The sequence below is a fragment of the Serinus canaria genome, chromosome 11 (genome assembly GCF_022539315.1).
Source record: "Serinus canaria isolate serCan28SL12 chromosome 11, serCan2020, whole genome shotgun sequence".
NCBI classification, from domain to species: domain Eukaryota; kingdom Metazoa; phylum Chordata; class Aves; order Passeriformes; family Fringillidae; genus Serinus; species Serinus canaria.
Window position 1 is genome coordinate 11,988,212 of NC_066325.1, and position 19,295 is coordinate 12,007,506.

A 19,295-nucleotide genomic window follows, 5' to 3' on the forward strand; every position below is an offset into this window, starting at 1 on the left:
CACAAGGAATTAGGCACTTTAGCTTTAGGCTCCATCTAAACCGTTGCATTAGGAGAGATGTGACTGACGTCATGTTTTCCAAGTTCCTGTTGGCTCACATGGTGCCTTCCCTCACCCCTTAAGATCTTGTTGAGATAAAATCTGTCTCTCATGACCCTCTTAATTCTCTTTTTTGGGGTGGCTTTGAGGCACTAGCATGCATAGGATTTTCTAGCAAGGAGTAGGAAACTTCGTTCCTGTGTGTGTGTGTGCCAGTGAGTCTGTGACAGAGCCTTGGCAAGTTCTGTGATTGCTTTCATCTGGAAGTTTACTAAGTCAGGATAATCATTTCCTTGCAAGAAGAGGGTTTTTAATTAGGACCTTGACGTGTCTATGTCTTCTGTCTGCAATATGCAAAACTTTAAAGGACATCCAGCTCTTCCCTTTATACCCTCTTCCCTTTTTTCCAATTATATTTTAAAGCTTGGTGTGGTACCAGGGTTTTTGTGCTTCTGTGTCAGGAGCTGTGGGAATTCTATTAGAATTCATGGAATAAAATGCATGGAATACAAGTGTGTATTCAAATCCTTATTGCCTCCTCACTTCAGTAGGCTGGTAGTGAGAAATGCAGCTGGCACCTGGTCAAAAACCCTCCTGATTTTGAAAGATACTTTCCCTTTTTAAGGCAGAGGAAGTGTAGGAGTCACCAATGTGGCCTTGAACCGTCATACAGCCTTTAGTGTTTACAGAGAATCAGGTTCTTGCTGAAAGTTGTTAAAGCAAGCCTCAGTCCAAACCAATTTGCCTGGGCTGTGCAATCTTATCCCATGGAAAGATTTGTAATTGCATTAATTTTTCTTCCATTTTTACAAATGCACAGTAGTGTGTTGGATCTGCAGTAAGCATGAATTTCTTTTATACAGTATGTCTCCACAATCTGGATAATGGCTTTTGTGAAGCTGTTTTAGTTGGGTGTTTCATGGTTTGCTGGACAGCTTTATCTTGTAGATTTATCTTGTAGATTATTGATACTGCAGTCCATAATAGAACTGGCAAGAGTTGTATTGAATTGATTTTTTTTTTTTTTTAACTTCAGCACATCACCAAGCAGGCATTGACTGCTCTATCTACAAAACTGTCCCTTGGTTTCATGGTCCCCAGGGAGTTGTAACATCTGTCATCATATGCTCAAGGAAACACCTATTGAAGACCTAATTAGGCAATTTTTTTATGGATCCATTGAGCTTTTGTATTTTCTTTTGGTCTGTTATTTTAAAATATTAAAAGTCAAATTGACCTTATATTCTGCAATACTGCTACACCTTTCACCAGGAAGGCTGTCAGCCTGAAATTTGGAATAAAAGGCTTGCAGTCTGTCCTCACTTCACAGATCCCAAACACAACGTTCTGTTTACCCTTGGCACTGCTGAGTGATTATGTAAATAGGGCTTTTATAAAGCATTTTAAGCACCCAGTAGAACAGAATAACTTCTTTAGAGATTTTTCTTTTCTAATGGTAATTACATAATTGGATAGGTTTTAGGTTATTTTTTTCCTATCTGACGCGTAGATGCCAGAGTCACTTTTGAGCATTTTTACTGAAGGATCCTAAAAATCATCCATAAAAACAAATCTGCCAGGCTCCCCCCTATTATCAACATCCCAAAATGCCTTTAGCACTGAGTAAATGCCAAGCATTTGTTATTTGGCACTTGACTTGTCCCTTATTTCTTTGAACTCAAACATGTTGCGTAAGATTGGTGAAGTTATGCTGAGCTAATAATTGAAACAAAACAAAAAACTCCCAAATCCTCCCTTGATCCAACCTTTCCAATTTCCATCTAAATACACTATATGTAGTAAGTCTTTAATTGTTGTGAGAAAAACTCAATCTGCTTTAAACTTCCAATAAGTGTTACTTAAACTTCCAATATGTTTTGTTTTTTGTTTCTGCAGGTTTCTGTTTTGCCTCTGGAGACTTTCATTATGGCAGCCCCCAGTGAACAATGACATCCTTTGACAAATACAGATGCCAAAAAGCCAGACGAAAACAGTGGCCTTGTTTCATTTTTACTCCAACACAGTGAAATGGTGCTCTTAAAGTTTTGTTATTGACTCTCACCGGGAAAAAACCCAACAATCTCCTGACCAGATCTTTTTTCCCCATCCCTCTCCCAGTGTTCTTATGGATGTTTGACACAGTGACATCATGTAGTAGGCCCTGAAGTGTTGTCATAACTGAGTTGCAATGGTTTTATACACTTCTCCATTTCCCAACAGCTTTCTGTCAGTTCTGCATTCTTTTTCCTGGGGCCTGATTTTCCCATGTTACTGGCTAGCAGACAGGCTCGTGGGCTCTTTTGTTCCAACCACCTATGAAAAACGTCAAAGAGCAGATGACCCATGCTATTTTCATGCACTCTGCATCATTATTACCACTCCCATCTACCTGGCACTCTTGGTGGCCTCTCTTCCTTTCGCTCTGATTGGCTTCTTGCTCTGGTCCCCACTGCAGTCAGCCAGAAGGCCCTATATCTACTCCAGGCTGAAAGACAAGGACCACGCCAATGGAGCCACACTGCTCACTGAATGGAAGGCAGCAGGGAGTGGGAAAAGCTTCTGCTTCGGCAGTGCCAATGTTTGCCTGCTGCCCGATTCCCTGGCAAGGTTTAATAACGTTTTCAATACGCAGGCCAGGGCTAAGGAGATCGGCCGGAGGATCCGAAATGGAGCGAGCAGGCCACAGATTAAAATATACATAGATTCTCCTACCAACACATCCATCAGTGCAGCGAGTTTCAGCAGCCTGGTCTCCCCCCAGGCTGGAGATAACCGCACTGTTAACGCTGGCATCAAAAGGACAACATCCATGGAGTACAAAGGAGACAACTGTGGCTCAAACAACGGTGAGGAGAGCAGAGAAGATAAAGGTGGAAGTGGAGAGCCACACGAGGGAGAAGAAAACACTTGCATTGTCCGTATCAATGGGGAGGAGAATGGCCACATGTCAGACGCAGAAGCAGACACCGTCAACGGCCAGGCTCGTGCCAGTGGCCCAGCAGAGCCCTCGCTGGAAGGTGATGCAGAGGTGTCAAAAACACCAAACCACAAACAGAAGGAAGGAGATTCTGGGAGTTTAGACAGCTGCTCTGCCTCACGAGAGTCCCTAGTCAAAGTCCGTGTTGGAGATGGTACAGTGGACCAAAGCACTGTCAACAACAAGCTCCTCTACAAAGCTTCAATCATGAAGAAGACTTCAGTGCGGAAAAAGAAACACACAGATGAGACCTTTGATCATGAGATCTCTGCTTTCTTCCCTGCCAACCTGGACTTCCTGTGCTTGCAGGAAGTGTTTGACAAAAGAGCTGCGGAGAAATTGAAAGAGCAGCTCCATCACTACTTTGAATACATAGTCTATGATGTTGGGGTCTACAGCTGCCACAGCTGCTGTAGCTTTAAGTTTGTGAACAGTGGTCTACTTTTTGCCAGCCGCTATCCTGTTATGGATGCTGCCTATCACTGTTACCCCAATGGAAGAGGAATGGACTCCTTGGCTTCCAAGGGAGCCTTGTTTCTCAAGGTAAGAGCCTTTTTGAAGCTCTATGTATTGACTCTGTATATGTGGCAAGTTATAAAGTTACATTATTTCCACATTTCTTTAGACCGCAACAGAGGCAACATTAAGATTTAGATTTCCTGATATAACCTAATGGGTTATAGATATAATCTTTATGGGATTTGTAGCCTGAATACTGTGTTAAAATGAAGGATGTGTCTGAAACAATGAGGGACTTTTGGAGGTAGAACTCATGTATAATTTCAAGACTCAAAATTTGAAGTGATTTTCACGATATTTTAATTTCTTTCTTTACAGAAATCTCTGTAAGAAAATGCATAAATTCTAAGCCTCATAACATGAGTACAGTACAATGAGCATCACTGTTGGAAACCAGCTTGTGCTCGTTGTGTGTTTGTCTGGCAATCAAAAGACAATCAAATTTCTAAATGTCAGTATAATAAAACTGAAAGAATTGCAGTGAAAGGTATGGCTACTTTGCTCTCTTGCTTGCAAAAGAATTAGTAAGGAGAGATACGAAGAAGAATAAACAAGACAAACATGCCTGGGACACTGGGGAGAGCAGAGCTTTTTTGCCTTGTTAACACAGTTTACACAAATTAACTAATGGTAGAGAGAACAGGAAGCCTGGGGTTGTATGTCTGTAAATCATGAAAAGCAGAAAGTCTGCATTTGCTTTTCCAAGACCTAGTGGCTGTTCATGCTTAACTCTTGGGAGTATCTGGCTGTGCTGTTTCTAACCTGGAAAGTGGGCGCTTCTAATTTGTGATTAATCAAGAATCAAAAATTTTTGCCAGAGATCCAAGTCCGTAGATCCAAACCTAAAAAGATCTGAAAATGTCCAAAATACTGAATTTCAGATTTTGTGATTTAGTCACAGTTTGGAATGGATTTCACTAACTAAATCTTGAACTTCTTTTCTAACATTGGCAAAGTACAGCAGATGCTCAAATTATATGTACTTTCTAGTCACAAGTCCTCAACAAAAGCTATTAACAGCCATTAAGAATATGGATTGTGAATAAGGATCAGTGGGAGGCTTTGTAGTTTTTAACCAAAGCAAAATCTTTTGGTACTATGACTTGTGTAAGAAACCCCCCAAATATTAGAATTTTGGTTCTGAAAATAGTTCAGTATTTCATGTACATTGACATAAACAAAAGCCAATCCCTATCAGAATACAGGTTTCCAAAAACTGGGTCTAAGCTTTCTATGTTGCACTCTTATGTGTTTATAAACTGCAACAATTTATTTTTTTCATCACAAATGTCTGCAAGCAAAAAATAAACATTCATCCTGGGCAGTATAAATATTTCTGGGGTCACAAAGACTACCCTTGAACATATGCTTATATTGGGGATTAAGAGATTAAAACCAATCTGTTTGTAACTGCCCATTGCTGAGTCATTGATTTGCCACCCTGCTAGGCAGGCTGCAATGTCTCCATTTCTCTTGCAGAAAATTAAGCCTCTTTTCAAGATTCCACTGGGAAGATGAACTTAATTATGGAACCAAGTTGTTAAATAATGTTACAGTTGAGCAGGGAATAGAGGCTAATTATTATAAAGTTCCAAAGATGACTCCATTATTTTGAATATAACAGACTTCTGCCCAGCCATAAGAGCCATGTTTTTCCTCCTGTGTCATTCTGATATACTTTTTTGCATGCCTAAAATATCTTTCATTCTAAGTCTATCTTAACATGAATTTACTTTCTCTCTTTAATTGTATATTAAATGACCAATTGTGCACATTTCATTTCTTTGATGCCAGCACCAACATAGAGTAGGAATAATCATTTCACATTGTCTTTGAAATAAAGTAGGTTTAGAGGCTGCTTTTCTTGATGTGGTGCTTAGTCAGCCACTGGATGGGTGTGGACTCCAGAGACAAAAACTACATGCAGTAAGTGAAAGCCTGGTTTGTTTGTGAAGTCAGCAGGAATCAGTGCAGTAAGTTCAGAACCTCGAGCTGTTCCACCGGGCAGCAGGTGCTGGCAGAGGGTACCAGAGCTCTGGGTGCTGTTCTGGCCAGCACTCTGCCTTCCCAAGGGACAGCTCACCTCCCTGCAGCCAGGTCTGGCCCTTACAGAACTCTGAATGCCCATCATACCAGACAGTCCTGCACAGAGTTTCTCTGGTTTTAAGGAAAGGAAGAGAGCCTTGCAGAACGGGAGTGGCCTAACTGCTTCCCTCTCCACAGGGGCATGGAGCTGAGCCTCTGTCCTGTGCAAACCCTGAGTTTTTACCTTCCTGACTCCTGTGGAATGCAGTGTTGCCATTTCTGAGTAGAAAAGGCATCAACTGAGGTTTGTTTTGGAAAGATGCTTGTGAAGACTGTTCCCCTTGCACAGCTTCCATCTCTGAGTAAAGGAGCAGTTGCTCTCTGTGTTGGTTAGAAGCCAAAAGTTGTGCAAAGCAATTGAGGGGAAAAGGCTCATAGGTTTTGAAAATATGGATAAAGCCAGTTACTCTTTCCACTCATGGGGAGGATGAAGCCTTTATTCCAATTATTCTGAACCTTAAGAAACACCCAACATCTAAATTCAGAAAAATGTTCAGAGAAAGAGTCTGATTGTTTTTTAGTAAGTAGGATTGTCTCCTTACTACAAATAGAGCTGTTAGGGAGATAAATTAAAGGTCTCAGAACTAAATATTTAAAGAAAGTTGAAATAATTTGAAAATGACAAAACTGCTTTGGGGGACTCTGACACAAAACAGATCCCTACTGCCCTGGTACAAGTGTTTTGCACTTTTTTTCATTTTAGAATGGGTTCTGTTTCCCATGAATAAGAAATTATTTTCCATTGCCCTTGTCTTCCCTGCCCTGTCTTCACTATCTTGATTGTAAAGTTCAGGTAGAGATTTGGAAGGATTTGGGAGATTTGCTTAGTCATACAAAATTATTTTACCTGAGAGACTTACAGAGCTCAAGGATTATTATTAGTAGCTGTAATAACAATCAGCACTTACCCACTGCTTTTCATTGCTATGTCTCAGAGTGCCTAATGAAGAAAGGTCAATATCTGCTTAATAGAAGGAGAAACTAAAGTACAGGAAGGTAAAGTGATTTGATTGTGGCTTAACACCTAGGGTGTCACAACCAAGGAGCCAAGTTGGAAGTAAATTACAGAGGCTTTTAACACAGTTTCATGCTATCTAACAGCTATCTGGAGACCTGTACAAAGGAAGTCTGCCTCTGCTCTCCTCCTAAGGATGTCTGCCACAAAAGGTGCTACTGCTGGCATTTCCCTGACAGAGACCAGGCTGGTTTTTCCATCTCCAGTGGCTGCTGCTTTCCAGGGCAGGATGAAGACACAAGGATGATGTAGTTGTGAGGAGCCATTGTGTGGAGCCCATTTTCTGCAAAGAGGACTAATTTGCATTTGGCACTTGGAACTCTTCAAACTCTACCAGTGCCTTTGTCTCCAATCTGAGGGTCTCATTGGCATGTAAGAAAAACATGAAAAAAATAGCAAATATGAAGGGGGAAAATGTCACAGCCAAGTGACAGTTTCATGTCTGAAGTGTTAAACCATTGTTCCTAGTTGCCATAAAGACTCAGAGGAGAAGTTAGCAAATACATAAATCAGCCAATCCATTTTCATACTTTGACAGTCTGGGCCCTTGGGAGACTCTGCTGAGACTCTCTGTTCCAGCATGGCATTTCACATTCATTTAAAATGCTGAAGAGAAGAGCCCTGGAGTCACTTTGTAGATTTTATAACTTCCATTGTCTCTGCTGCTGCTCAGCTGCAGACAGAGGTGGGAAGGGGGCCTGGCACAGCCTCTGTGCTGGTGACTGGCACTGAAAAGCTGGCTTGGACAGGTCTGTCTGGAGCATGGTGCAGATTACAGCAGTCTCAGCTCCTCTGCAGCTGCAGCTTTGACTCACATGTGATGTTAATGCACTGTGGTTTTGATGGATTTAAAGGGAGTTATAAAATATACATCCTTTTCAGAAACTGGCTGCTGATTTTACAAATCAGCATTGTTAAATCAAGTTTAAAAGGTGTCAGTGAGTGCTTTTGTCCATATTTTTCCAGTGTAGCAATCTAATAAAAACTCACTTTTGCTGACAAATTTCATATCTCTTATCCTTAAATTGTAATATTTGTAGCAATAATGTAAATCTAAGCTAGATTGTAGCTGCACAGTCAGGGTAGGGAGGTGAGTGAAAGAGGCATCATTCTCAAAATGGCTGTTGACTGAGAGAGAGGTTTTGGAGGCTTCTTGCTCCCAATGGGACTGGGAGATACAGATGGTGTGTAGAAGGCTGTGCTTCCTACTGTTCCTAGCAGGAAACTATTCTGGGGTTTGGCATCTGCCAAAAGAGTCAATTTTAGCAAAAATAAGAATTCTAAGTTATAACAGAGTATGTGAGCATAATGCAAAACTGCAGTCTGATGTGGGAAGTTTGAACAGTTAATAGTATTCTTCAAAATCAAAAGGAAAAAGAATGTCTTGTGGATTTTGCTCGATTTCTGGAAGAAGTTGTGTTTAATTAATATTAATTCCTAAGGTTATTAACAGATTTACTTTTCAAATTCTCTGAAAATGAAGGCTGTTCTCAGGGAGTACAGTAATTGTGCAGAGAACATGTTATTATTCACTGCTTAAAGGAAACCTAGCAACCTTTGCTCTGAGTGCAAAGCTCTGCTTGTTTTTCAAAGAGCTGACATGGTGGTGGTAACAGATGGTAGAAGGAGCAGCAGCTCTGATTGCAAAACTGTTTTGAAGCACAATTTTTACTGTTTTCTCCTCTCAAGGAGCCTGCTTTGTGTGAGAAAATGAGGGTTCCCTAAATTCACCTCTGTGAGTCTCCTTTTTGATATTTCTGATGCAGATGTATTTCACCTGGGTAATTTAAGCTGCCTTTGCTGTCCAAGCCAGCCCATGTGAGCTGTGCCTGGAGTGCAGGGGCAGCTGCTGCAGTTCCACACTGGGTTGAGGGGAACACTTTGGACCTCAGGATTGCACAGAAAAGGGGAATGACTCCTTTCTGCCCCCAGCCAAAGAACACCTAGAGTTTCCAGTGGTTAGATTTTCTTGTCCTTGATCAGTTGGCCAGTACCTACAGTTAACCCAAGATGTATAAAAGAAATGTCTAATGCTGCTCATGAATTTGTTTAGATGACTCTAAAGCTGTGCCATTTAAGGCAGGAGGGTAACCTAAACATTTTCCACATGCTGAGTTTCTGCTGTAAAATGTTAATGCAGGAATTGGAGGGAGTCCAATAAACTGAGACTTTCTTAAAAAAAGAACAAAAAACCCCAGCTCTTCCATGGCACTGTACCATGATCCTTCACTTTGATGTAATTAATGTTATTAATCATGGTCCTTTTCCCCTTCATTAATGGGGATAAATAAAAACTGTTGTGCAGAATGAAATACAGATTTGAGAAAATGTGAGTCGTGGGCTTTCCTCTTCAGAAGAGGAAGAGCCCTTCATTAGTGGCACCAATTTACAGCCTCTTTCCCTCATATATATGTTTAATGAAGTTTTGCCAAATAACAAATTCTCTGAGTTCATGGAACAGTAATTGTTGCACATGGCAGGTGGGAAAAAATTCTGAAATATTCTGGATTCTGAAATAATCAAGTGCAATGTAGCTAGAAAGAATTGCAGAGCACCACACAATTTTGAGCTGACTTCTATAACATTTTAAACTTCTTTAGTATACTTTTAAAACATGTTTATTATAATAAAATTATTATAATAAGAAGACACAACTCATGTGTCTTCTTTGGAAGCTGCTACATATTTCTGAAGGCAAAAGGCAGAGCTGTTAAAGGACAGAAAATAGGATACATCTTTTTGCACCATGTCTCAGCTAACCAAAAATACACCTTTCTTGGGAGTTATGACTAATCTAAGTCATCTCTGTGGGACAGGAATGTTTGAAGTGGGAATGGGAGTAGCTGCTACTTCTCCTTGGCATCTTCTCCTAGCAGTAACAGGAATGAGACTGGGACAGTTTGGCTGTCCCAGTTAGGTTCTTAATGCTGCCTCTCCTGCTTGTATTGGAAATTTGCTGAAATGGGAAAAAACTCCAGGAGAGGTTGATACAATTTGGAAGATTACAGAAATGTTGTACTGGAAAGAAAACAAATTATGTTTTCCATTTCTTTCTTTTCCCTTCCTCCCTGCTAACTCATTCTAATTGCATTGGGTTACATAATGGCATCCCCACTGCAGTGGAAGAGGGAGCACAGAGCACATCTCAGGGCACCAACCCTGCAGGGTGTGTGGAAGTGCCACTCTCTGTGCACCTGCTTTTCCACAACAATCCTCTTGAATCTCAGGCTCTTTTTAAGGGAGCTTCCCCTGAACTCAGACAATATTGGCTACATATGGGAAGATGAATATTTCTGTGGGAGTAAGTCACTGTCACATCCACTGTAAATTCTGTTTCCGTGCCCTGCGCTTACTCTCTCTCTGAGGTTTTGTTTCCAACACAAAGAGTTACTCAAGACCCCTGTGTAGATGATGTTCTTTACAAATGCCATGTTCATACTTCTGCTTTTAGAGAGAGAGGTTTTTTTTTTCCCTCCCCAGAGCATGCAGAGGTTCTTTCAGCCTGGTTGGTTTATCTTCATAGCATGACCATCATTAGTGTGGCTCCTGCCATGACTGTGAATTCATTTCCTGGAGAGTTCTGTGCTTTGGTGACTTATCCTCTTCAGAAGAGCAATGCAGGGAGCAGCACCATGGTTACATTTATTTCAGTGGCAAAATTGACACCTCCATGGTCACCTAAGAGGATGAAATGGAAGGTTTTGCTCATTTACAGCCCAAGATGAGATTAAGCTATGCTGGTTGAGGCTGGGGCTAGGCTGTGGAGATCCCAATTTTCCTGAAGAAATCTCAGTGTTACAGGCAGGTTATTTACCTTTCCCAGCTCTGGCTTTATTGGCCACATGGAGATTGTGGGGTAACAGACTTTGTGAAGAACTTTTTCCATGAGTATGCCAAAACTTCAGCTCTTATCTGGTATGCATAGCAGGATTTGCTTCCCCTGAAGGGAGAGGCAACCACATGTGCTTGGACTTGTATGTTAATAACTCCTTTGTTTTGGAGGGTACACATTTAAGAAACTATTTTATTTTTGAATGGCTCCCTCCTGGCAAAGTGAAGCTTCTAGAAAATGTCACTAAAGATTAAGTTCTCCTCATAACAAATGTTTTGGTTTTGTGTACAGTATTTGAAACTCTAGATTGGTTCTTTAATCAAGTGAGATTTCTCATGCACAATTCGAATTTTTAATCATTAAAGAGCATTTCCTTCAGAGCATTTGATGATTTGCTAACACAGCAATGACCTGTCTGAAGCTGTTTTTCAAGGTAATAAAGAAATGCCCCAGTACTGAAGTAGCATTCTCATGGGTTTTGTTTAAGTATCTGTTGATGCTTTTCTTGACATCTATCATCCAGATGTGACAGAATTGTTTTGCACTGCTGGAACAGATGTGTGTAAATATAAACTCTTAAGAGACAAGGTATTTGTCAAGTTTGCAGCTTTGTATACTTACTGTGCCAGCATATGGGAAACATGAGATGTGCAAAATTTTCCAGGTAGCCCAGGAAATTCCCATGATAGCAAGCAGTGTGATTAAATTTCAAGTCATTTTCCCTTGCTGTAGCTCTAAAATTTCAGTTCTTGCTACTCATTAGGTTTTTTTTCCTGTCAACAAGAATCTTTCTGCCATAACCTTGCTGCCTTGATTTCTTTCATGAGCCATTTCTTACCTGATACCTCTCTCAGTGGAGGACAGACCACTCCTCAGTCATGTAGAACAAGCTTTTGCAAAACAGTTCTAGGAATTTGCCCAGTCTTGCACAGCACAGTCCCAGTGTGGTGTCTCCAACAGATTGTAGTAATGTGCTGTGGCATTGAGATGAAATCTTTTAATAAAATGTACTTGATGTCAAGTACTTTTGTGTGCTGGACACAGCCAGTACTTGGAAAACAAAAATTCAGAGCGGTCAGTTTTGCACTTTGTTATTTCATTTGCCAGCAGGAGACAAATGTAAATATGCAGCAGAAGAAAATGGCATTTTGGATTCCAAACACACCCTTAGCAGGGTTTCTCCCTTAAGGGGAAAAGTCTCTTTCCCATCTGTAAGTGGATTTTTATGGCCCCCTCCCAAGAGCAAACAAAATGTAATGGTCAGTGGAGTAACAGGGATCTGAATCCACTTTTAGCTTCTCAATGTTTGACTAATTTGATTACTCCAAATTTAGTGAGAATTGGAATAAAGTTTGCAGATTTCAGCATAATTGTGAAAAATGCTAGTTTTTAATGTGCAAATTATAGAACTGGACACTTTATTAAACACCAAATAGGTTCAGTCAGTTTTAATTTTACCTCTAGAGTTTAACAGGTTATCACATACCTTCTTCCTCCTGTGATCATTTAAAAATAAATATTTTAAAACATTGGGACCCTATATTTAGATATCTTCTTCCTGTACATTTCCACACACAAAGAGGAATGGTTCATGGCACAATCAAGACTGTATGATGATTTTTAGAAAGCAGTGCCTGTAGTAGGTCCCTGCAGAAGGAGGATGATTCAATAAATGTCTTATTGACACACAGCTACCAATGTAGAGCAGCTGAGGTGAGCTTAAGTCAGGCTTATGGTGACAGAGCCATTCTGGCTTATTTATTTACATCTATTTCCTTTGTAAATGTGACTGTAGATGTTTCTTCTGTGCTAAGCAGCTAAAATAATATTTGTGAAGTGCTGATTTGGTGTGGTGGAAGCAGAGCCCTCCTGCCAAGGTCCACGTTGGAGGCTGAGCTGGAGGCTCAGCCTTGTCCTCCTGCCACGTCAGCAGCATCCAGCACAGCCTGGAAAATGCAACATCTGAAATAGCTCCTTGGCCACACAAAAGAATGCTTTCATGTAGAATTATAGGGCATGGAGTATTTCAGAGGTCAAGTAGGTTTCCTGTCTGACACAACCCACAGTCCTTGTCCATCTGTGAAATACCAAATTAGTCTGAATAAACAGACTTTTCCTACTACTTTACTTCAGATTTAATACAGTAATGCCTCTACTGTAGCTGGGAACTGACTAGGAGGATGCAAAGGTATTTTATTTATTCCTCTAGTAGGTGTCACAAATATTTACCTCCCTTATGATTACACACCAAATATACTCAGTTTAGTGGTTGCCATCAGTACTCCCTCTCAAAAGAAACTGCAAGCCAATAAAAGTCAAAAAAGCTGGAGGAAATGTGAAATCTGGGAGACAAGCTGCTTTGGATGCACTTCCATGCTGGCATTTTCCAAGGAAATTTTAATTATGCTAATGTCTTTAGCTCTTGCTTTTGAGCTTTATTTTTAAATCAGAGAATGTTTATGAAAGCCCCTCTCCTCTGCCCCTGGGACTGTGTGTTCCAGCAGAGCCCTGGGGCACCTTCCCCATGGGCATTGACTGTGCTCAGCCCTCCACAAAGCACAGCCAGGCTTCATCTGGGCCATTTCTTACAATTCTTGGAGGGCAGAAGATCCTGAGTCCATCTGAGCACAGATGACACAGGCACACTGAACAGCACACATTTATTCATGATTCATGGAAATCAGTATGGTCCTGTGCACAAGTTGGTTGAGGAGTACAGGGCCTTGTCAGGCACTCCATCAAGGCTGCACAGGAAATTCTAAAGCCAGGTTGAGCTGACTCTTTTTCTCAATTGGGCTATAATTTATGTTTGGATGTTCAGCTTTTACAATTAAATCTTTTCTGCTTTTTGAATAGGAACACTGGCATGATTCCATCTGCTTTGGTCAATAGGGGATTATAAGGAGCACATTCCTGCTCTAAGGCAAAACCCTTTATGTGCAGTGTTCTCCTTGCAGAGTGGTGACATTGAAAGGTGTGTGACATCCACACTTCTCCTCTACTGCAGGAAACACTGCACATTTGCAAACAAGTGGAGTTGATAGTTTAGGGTTTTTTTTAATAGCATTGAAGAGAAACCCAGATTTTGAGTTACAAAGTTTGGAAGAGATGGTTCATTCACAGGCCTGTCCTAGACAGAACAGGAAATAAACTGTTTTCCACTTTTCTATGGAATGGCTTATGTTGCATTAAAAAGTTGGAGAGAAAGCTCCTTATGGTTCAGCAGTGACCCTGAGCTGCCCAGGCAGGAGGGAGGGGTGTGTGCAGTGCAGCTCCTGCAGCAGTCCCTGGCAGCCATCCAGCACAGCTGCCCATCCTCAGCCTGCTGCACCCCTGGGAGCTCAGGAGAATCTCCTCCTCTGGGGGTGGAAGCACCAGTGATTGCCTGTGTTTGCTTTGGCTCCCTCTGCCTCCCTGGAGCAGGTTAGCTGAGTGGGAACAGCAATAAGAACAGCATCAATATCCATTTGTAAAACTGTCTGAAAAAGGACTGAACAGACTGAGGACAGAATAATGCCAGTTGTTTATTACCTACTCCCCTGGCTGGCACAAACCCTCAAAGTTAACAAGGCATTGTTAAGTACAAATGACTTCTAAATTCACTTACTGCAAAGCTGCCTTTTCAGTTATAAAATATATCAGCTGGTTCTTGAATAGCTGAAAAACAGGAAAACCAACCAAGCTGACAAAATTGTGTCCATATGAAATGGAGCTCTGCTTGTTATTTAGAGGTGTCAGATAAAATCTGAGCCCAGCCTTGTGAAGTAAAGTCATTTGTGGTGGTGTTTTCTGAGCTCTGGGTACAACTTTCCTCTGTGGGCATTTTCTTTAATTCATGCAGTGCTGCCACAGAAACTGTCAACAAGAAAACCATAGACTCAAACTAGTTTCTTGCCACAATACAAAACTTGTCCATTTTTCATTTGGAATTTTGATTTTCAGCCAAGTCCTGAACTGCCAAAATTACCAATAGAGTTGAAATCCTAAACCAGAAGTTGATTTAAAAAAAAATCAGAAATTTATTCTAAAGCAGAAATTTATTTTAATTTGCTTGTGTGTCTACCTGCAAGCACATTTTTAAAGGATTGTAGCTTAAGATATAGATGAAGAATTATATTACATTCCAGCTTCCCTGGAAGCTCTTCCTCTTCTGTGTGTAAGAACAGGATTCCACACAGTGTTTTTTGTCTGCTTGACAGGCATGGGGGCTGCTGCTGTGAGCTGAAGGATGCAAACACTGCTGAGCCACACCAAGGCCCCCAACACCTTTGCAGAAGAATGTAAAAAATCCATCAAAATCCAAAACTTACTGTGGAATGGAGAAAACACGATCAAACCCAATATCTGTTTAATATTTCATCCTTTTTCCTGGCATTTTTCCTTTTGCATTCTAGTCATACACAGGCAGCAAGAACCAGGCTGCTGGTAATACTGGTTTATAAGGCACTTGAGTGGTGGGCCTGAACTGTACATGGGAATGAGAGCTGGGCCAGGGAGCCAGTGGGACAGCAAAAACAGGAGAAAGGAACATTTTTTATGTGTGCAGATCAAAATCAAAACACTGAACATGGTGATGTGCAAAGGGTCAGTGTGCTGGCCACAAGCCCCAGTAAGATCAGGGAGCCTCAGTGTGTGTCTCTGGCAGTTTTTTCTGGTTTCAAATTGGAACTGGCTGGAAGGAATGGTAAAAAAGGCTGCACAGATGGGCTTGCAAGTAGAGTTGTATGAGCTCTTCCATTAATCACCTTTTTATTTCTTCCCTTCCAGGTGCAAGTGGGAAGTACACCTCAGGACCAAAGAATTGTGGGATACATTTCCTGCACTCACTTGCAAGCTATTGCAGGTACTGTCCTGAGATTCATGTCTTTGTTTGTCACTGTTTCCAGGGGTGGTAATTTTGTGCACAAGAGCAATAGTGCAAAGAAGGGTAGACAAGAATCCCCAACCCTTCACATCTTCAGTCTCAGTGTAATTATTATGGGGCACAAACAAAAACTACCCCTTAGGAATTCTCTTTGCTCCATCTTAACCAAATACTGGTATTTTAGAAATACATTACTACCATTGTTACTCACCAGAATTTAACAACCCATGCTGTGAGTATCAGCATGTAAACAAGAATTTATTTGTACATAACTGGGGATAATCAGAAGTTACATGGGACAGTAATTCTAGCTGCTGATTTCTGGTGGAAAAAGCCAAAATTCTCTGGCTTTTGACCTGAAAATTTCATCCATAAATGACCAGCACGTTCACATACTCCTGGTATATTCCTGGAAAATTCTCCTGGTTTTAAAGCACTTCTGAACTTAGAGTAGGTGTAGTTATAAAAACCAAATCTACAGACCTTTACTTGGAGTATGATCAGCATTTTATTTAGCCAGAGGGTTGGATACCCTTCCTTCATTAAACATGGCTGTGATTCTTGTGCTGCTGGGAGCAGGACAGCCCTGGCAGAGTGGCTGCTGCCAGCCCATGTGCTGGGACCCAGGTGAGCCAGGGCTGCAAACCCTGTGTGAGCACTGGGGCTGCTGCAGCCTCCTCAGCCACACACGGACCTGCCAGCACAACTGCCAGTCCCTCAAGTCCATTAGAGACACTGCATGGCTCTAAAAAAGATTAATGAATTTTTCAGCTACGTTTTAACAATGTAACATCCTTCTCTGCTTTTCTATTTTTAACTTATGGTAATGTTCTGTGGGATTGCTGAGATTTATTGCTGTTCCAGTTTAGTTTAGTTTTTTGGGTTTTGTTTCTAGTTTTCAGTCCTGTTCCTTTCTACTACCTAGTTCTGTATTCTCAGTTAGTCCTTGATAACCATATAATGAAATCCCTAAAATATTAAAGAGGAAGAGGGGGGAGGGAAGAAGAAAGGGGGAGTAATGTTCTCTATTCAAAGTCAACCTAAAGTTTGTTCAAGGGTAAAACACAACCTTTTATTTTCCTGCTTTGTATTTTTAGGCTTATCTGGTTCAAACTACATTCAACTAGAGCAGACAATGATTTAAGGGTCTGTCACTAGATATACTGTATTTGTTTATGTAGTGAAATGGAAAACTAAAGTTCGTAAGTTCAGCAGAGCTGTGCTTCCTGATTTGCATAATTTGATTCATAACATTCATGCATTAAACAAATTATCCAACCCCCCCAGTTTAATGATGTAAAGATGTGTATCTATAAGAAGAAGCAGTGTGTAAAAGGTCAGCCATTTAAATAATCTTGTCACACATGGCTGAGTGCAACCTGGTTTCCCTTCTAGGATATGTAAACTTACACTTGACAGTTCTGATACTTACATAAGTATAAAGTGAAATGATCCAACTGCTTAAGATCAGGGACCAGCTGCTAATGCTTTTCTCAAGGTATGTGCTGGCTCAACTCTGTTCTGAGCAATTACTATCTGACCCTCAACTTTTCCAAGAAACCTTAGAAGTAGATGTAGCTTTTCCTCTCAGGTCTCTGCCTGGTTGCTGCTATGAAGAAGCTCTTTATTTCCATTGTGGAAAAAGCTGCATTTCAGTGACAAATGAAGGGATCCTTTAATGAGATTTGATGTAATTATTTTGCAGGGCTGTTAATTTTACATGGTTCTTTTATGTCTGTTGATTAGTCAGTGATTAATGTTCTGGCCAGGTTTTGCTGCCTTGAATCCACCCACGTCCCGAGTGCCATTGAGTCACGGCTCTCAGACACCCCACCAAGCCATCAGCCCCAGCTGAGGGGATGTACCTGCTGCATGCTCTCTCACACCTGCTCACATCCCTGTTCTGCATTTACTGTGAATGTAGCCATTGGCAGCCCAGCTGCTGGAGCCCACACCTCTCCAGCCCCACTTTCAGGCTCCCAAGCCTGCCCAGAGCTGAAGCAGAACTGAGAAAGCTCTCTCAGTGTTTGAAGCTGTGGTGGTGCAATCAGGAGTAGCTCCAGTGCTGAGCATCCTCAGGCAGTGATCCCACAGATGTTCCTGAAGGAGCAGAGCCTGTGTGTCCCCAGCAGGGCAGCCTGTCCTTGCCCTCCTCTCAGCTGTGCCACCCCAGCTGTTGTAGGCTGTGCTGCACTTGGCTGGGGACCTGACCCAGCTGAGAAGGAGCCAGCAGAATAAAACGGGACTTTGTTCCTTTGGGGTTTAGGTGGTTTGTTCTTACTTTGGTTTATTCTATTACCTCAGTCTACCCTGGATGAAGTGTTACAAGTGCAGGGGTCTGCACGCAGTCAGGTGTGACATTGCCTGTCTTGCAGTGAACTGAAGCCTTTGGTTTGTGACTTGGAAACAATTTTTCCTTGTGATTAGGCTTCACATCCTACACTTTGCTAGTTTTTTTTGCTTTTCTTCCGCAGTTTCCCTGCCAATATATCCCATACTGCACTGCCTGCACTAGATTTTTTAATTTCCTGTGACCAGGCCTGTATGTGCTTTGTCCTACTACCACAGTGCTCCTTCCAATGACTTTCAGAATAGGATAGAACAGTCAGTGTATAATTCTTGCCTGAGTTCTAACTGCAGCCAGGGTTTCACTCAAAGTGAATGGAAAGGGCAAGTATGATTATTCTACAATGAACAAAGGTGAAGTATTTATTTATGCTGGCTGAAGTTTCCCATATTACCCTTTCATCCTTCTACAGAATTTGAAGCTGACAGGAGCTTTCAGAGAATTCAGAAATGCTGACTGCAGGAACCCGTCACGACACAATTATGTGCATTTTTCCAGGCCAGTTACTGAAGAAAAGAGTGCAGAGCAATTAGCAGAAATCTGTATTCTTTGGCTAATCCCTGGTGGCACCGAGAGCACTGATTCTATCTGAAGGTTTAAGAAGTTGAACCTTTGCTGGGAATTACTACCTAGTTCTCTTCTGTCAGTATTTACTGAACTATCTGTTTCCCTGAGTGTGCTGGATGCAGCTTGGGCTTCTCTCCTGCTTGATGAGTTTACTTATCTTCATCTCCAAAGCTATTGATCACTGGGAGCTGCTGAGACTGGGGTCTGAGTAGTACCTTTTGCATGTGGATACGTGCAGTACCTGCTGAGAGCTGCAGTGAGCTGGAGAATATTAATCTTAGAAAACAATTACATTCAAGTCATTCATTAGAGGGATTCATTAGAGATCCCATCTTGTGTCCTGGAAATGGAGCTATGTGCCCCTGCTCCCAGGGGTGCCCTGAAGAGCAATTACTGCTGTGACCTCTAGTGGGGATAGCCAGGGATGCTGGGCTGTCACAAGTGCACACTTGGCTAAAGACAGATGGAAGTCATGTTCCCAGAGCTCCAAGGTTTACCTGTCGAGCCCTGAGGTTAAAAGCTGTGCAGGGCTGTTAGCTGAGGCTCAGCATCCTCAGAGAGAGGTGTATGTCACAGTGCAGTTAATGCTGTTCTAGTAACAGCAATGCATCTTATCAGACACAACATCATTTTGCCTGTGTCTCTTGTTATTCTCAAGATTTTTCTGTTGGAGAATTTTACCTTTTTGTGTTTCATTTAAGTGGGTTTGCTGTATTTTTCATACTGATCTGGGACAGGTTGCTGCCTGAGTTTTATGCCCATGTGGTAATGGGCCTGTTATTTTATTTCTCATTTGGTGAAGCCATGCCAGATGGATAATTCACAGAAAATGAGTGAAACATCCTTGGCCATTCAGGAATGTAAAAGCACTTCTTAGAAAATGAAGCAATTTATGTAAATGGGACTTTGTGGGGAATGAGATTTTACTGCATTCTTGTCAACAAGCACCATGCCTTAAAGTTCCTTATGAGGAAACAATGGCAGGTCAGAAAAAGTACAGCCTAAGGAGAGGAGACAGGAGAGGCAGATTCAGATGCTGCAAAAGGAGGA

At 41.5% G+C, this 19,295-nt stretch overlaps 1 protein-coding gene across 1 annotated transcript in view; it reads left to right on the forward strand.

The window, feature by feature from the left end:
- The window catches only part of SMPD3 (sphingomyelin phosphodiesterase 3), a 101,594-nt gene that overhangs the window by 64,037 nt on the left and 18,262 nt on the right, over positions 1–19,295 (forward strand). The window contains exons 2-3 of the mRNA XM_030227676.2: positions 1,936–3,559; positions 15,235–15,310. Coding sequence (XP_030083536.1) covers positions 2,228–3,559; positions 15,235–15,310 — 1,408 coding nt within the window. The 5' untranslated portion in view covers positions 1,936–2,227. The remainder of the gene's footprint in view (positions 1–1,935; positions 3,560–15,234; positions 15,311–19,295) is intronic.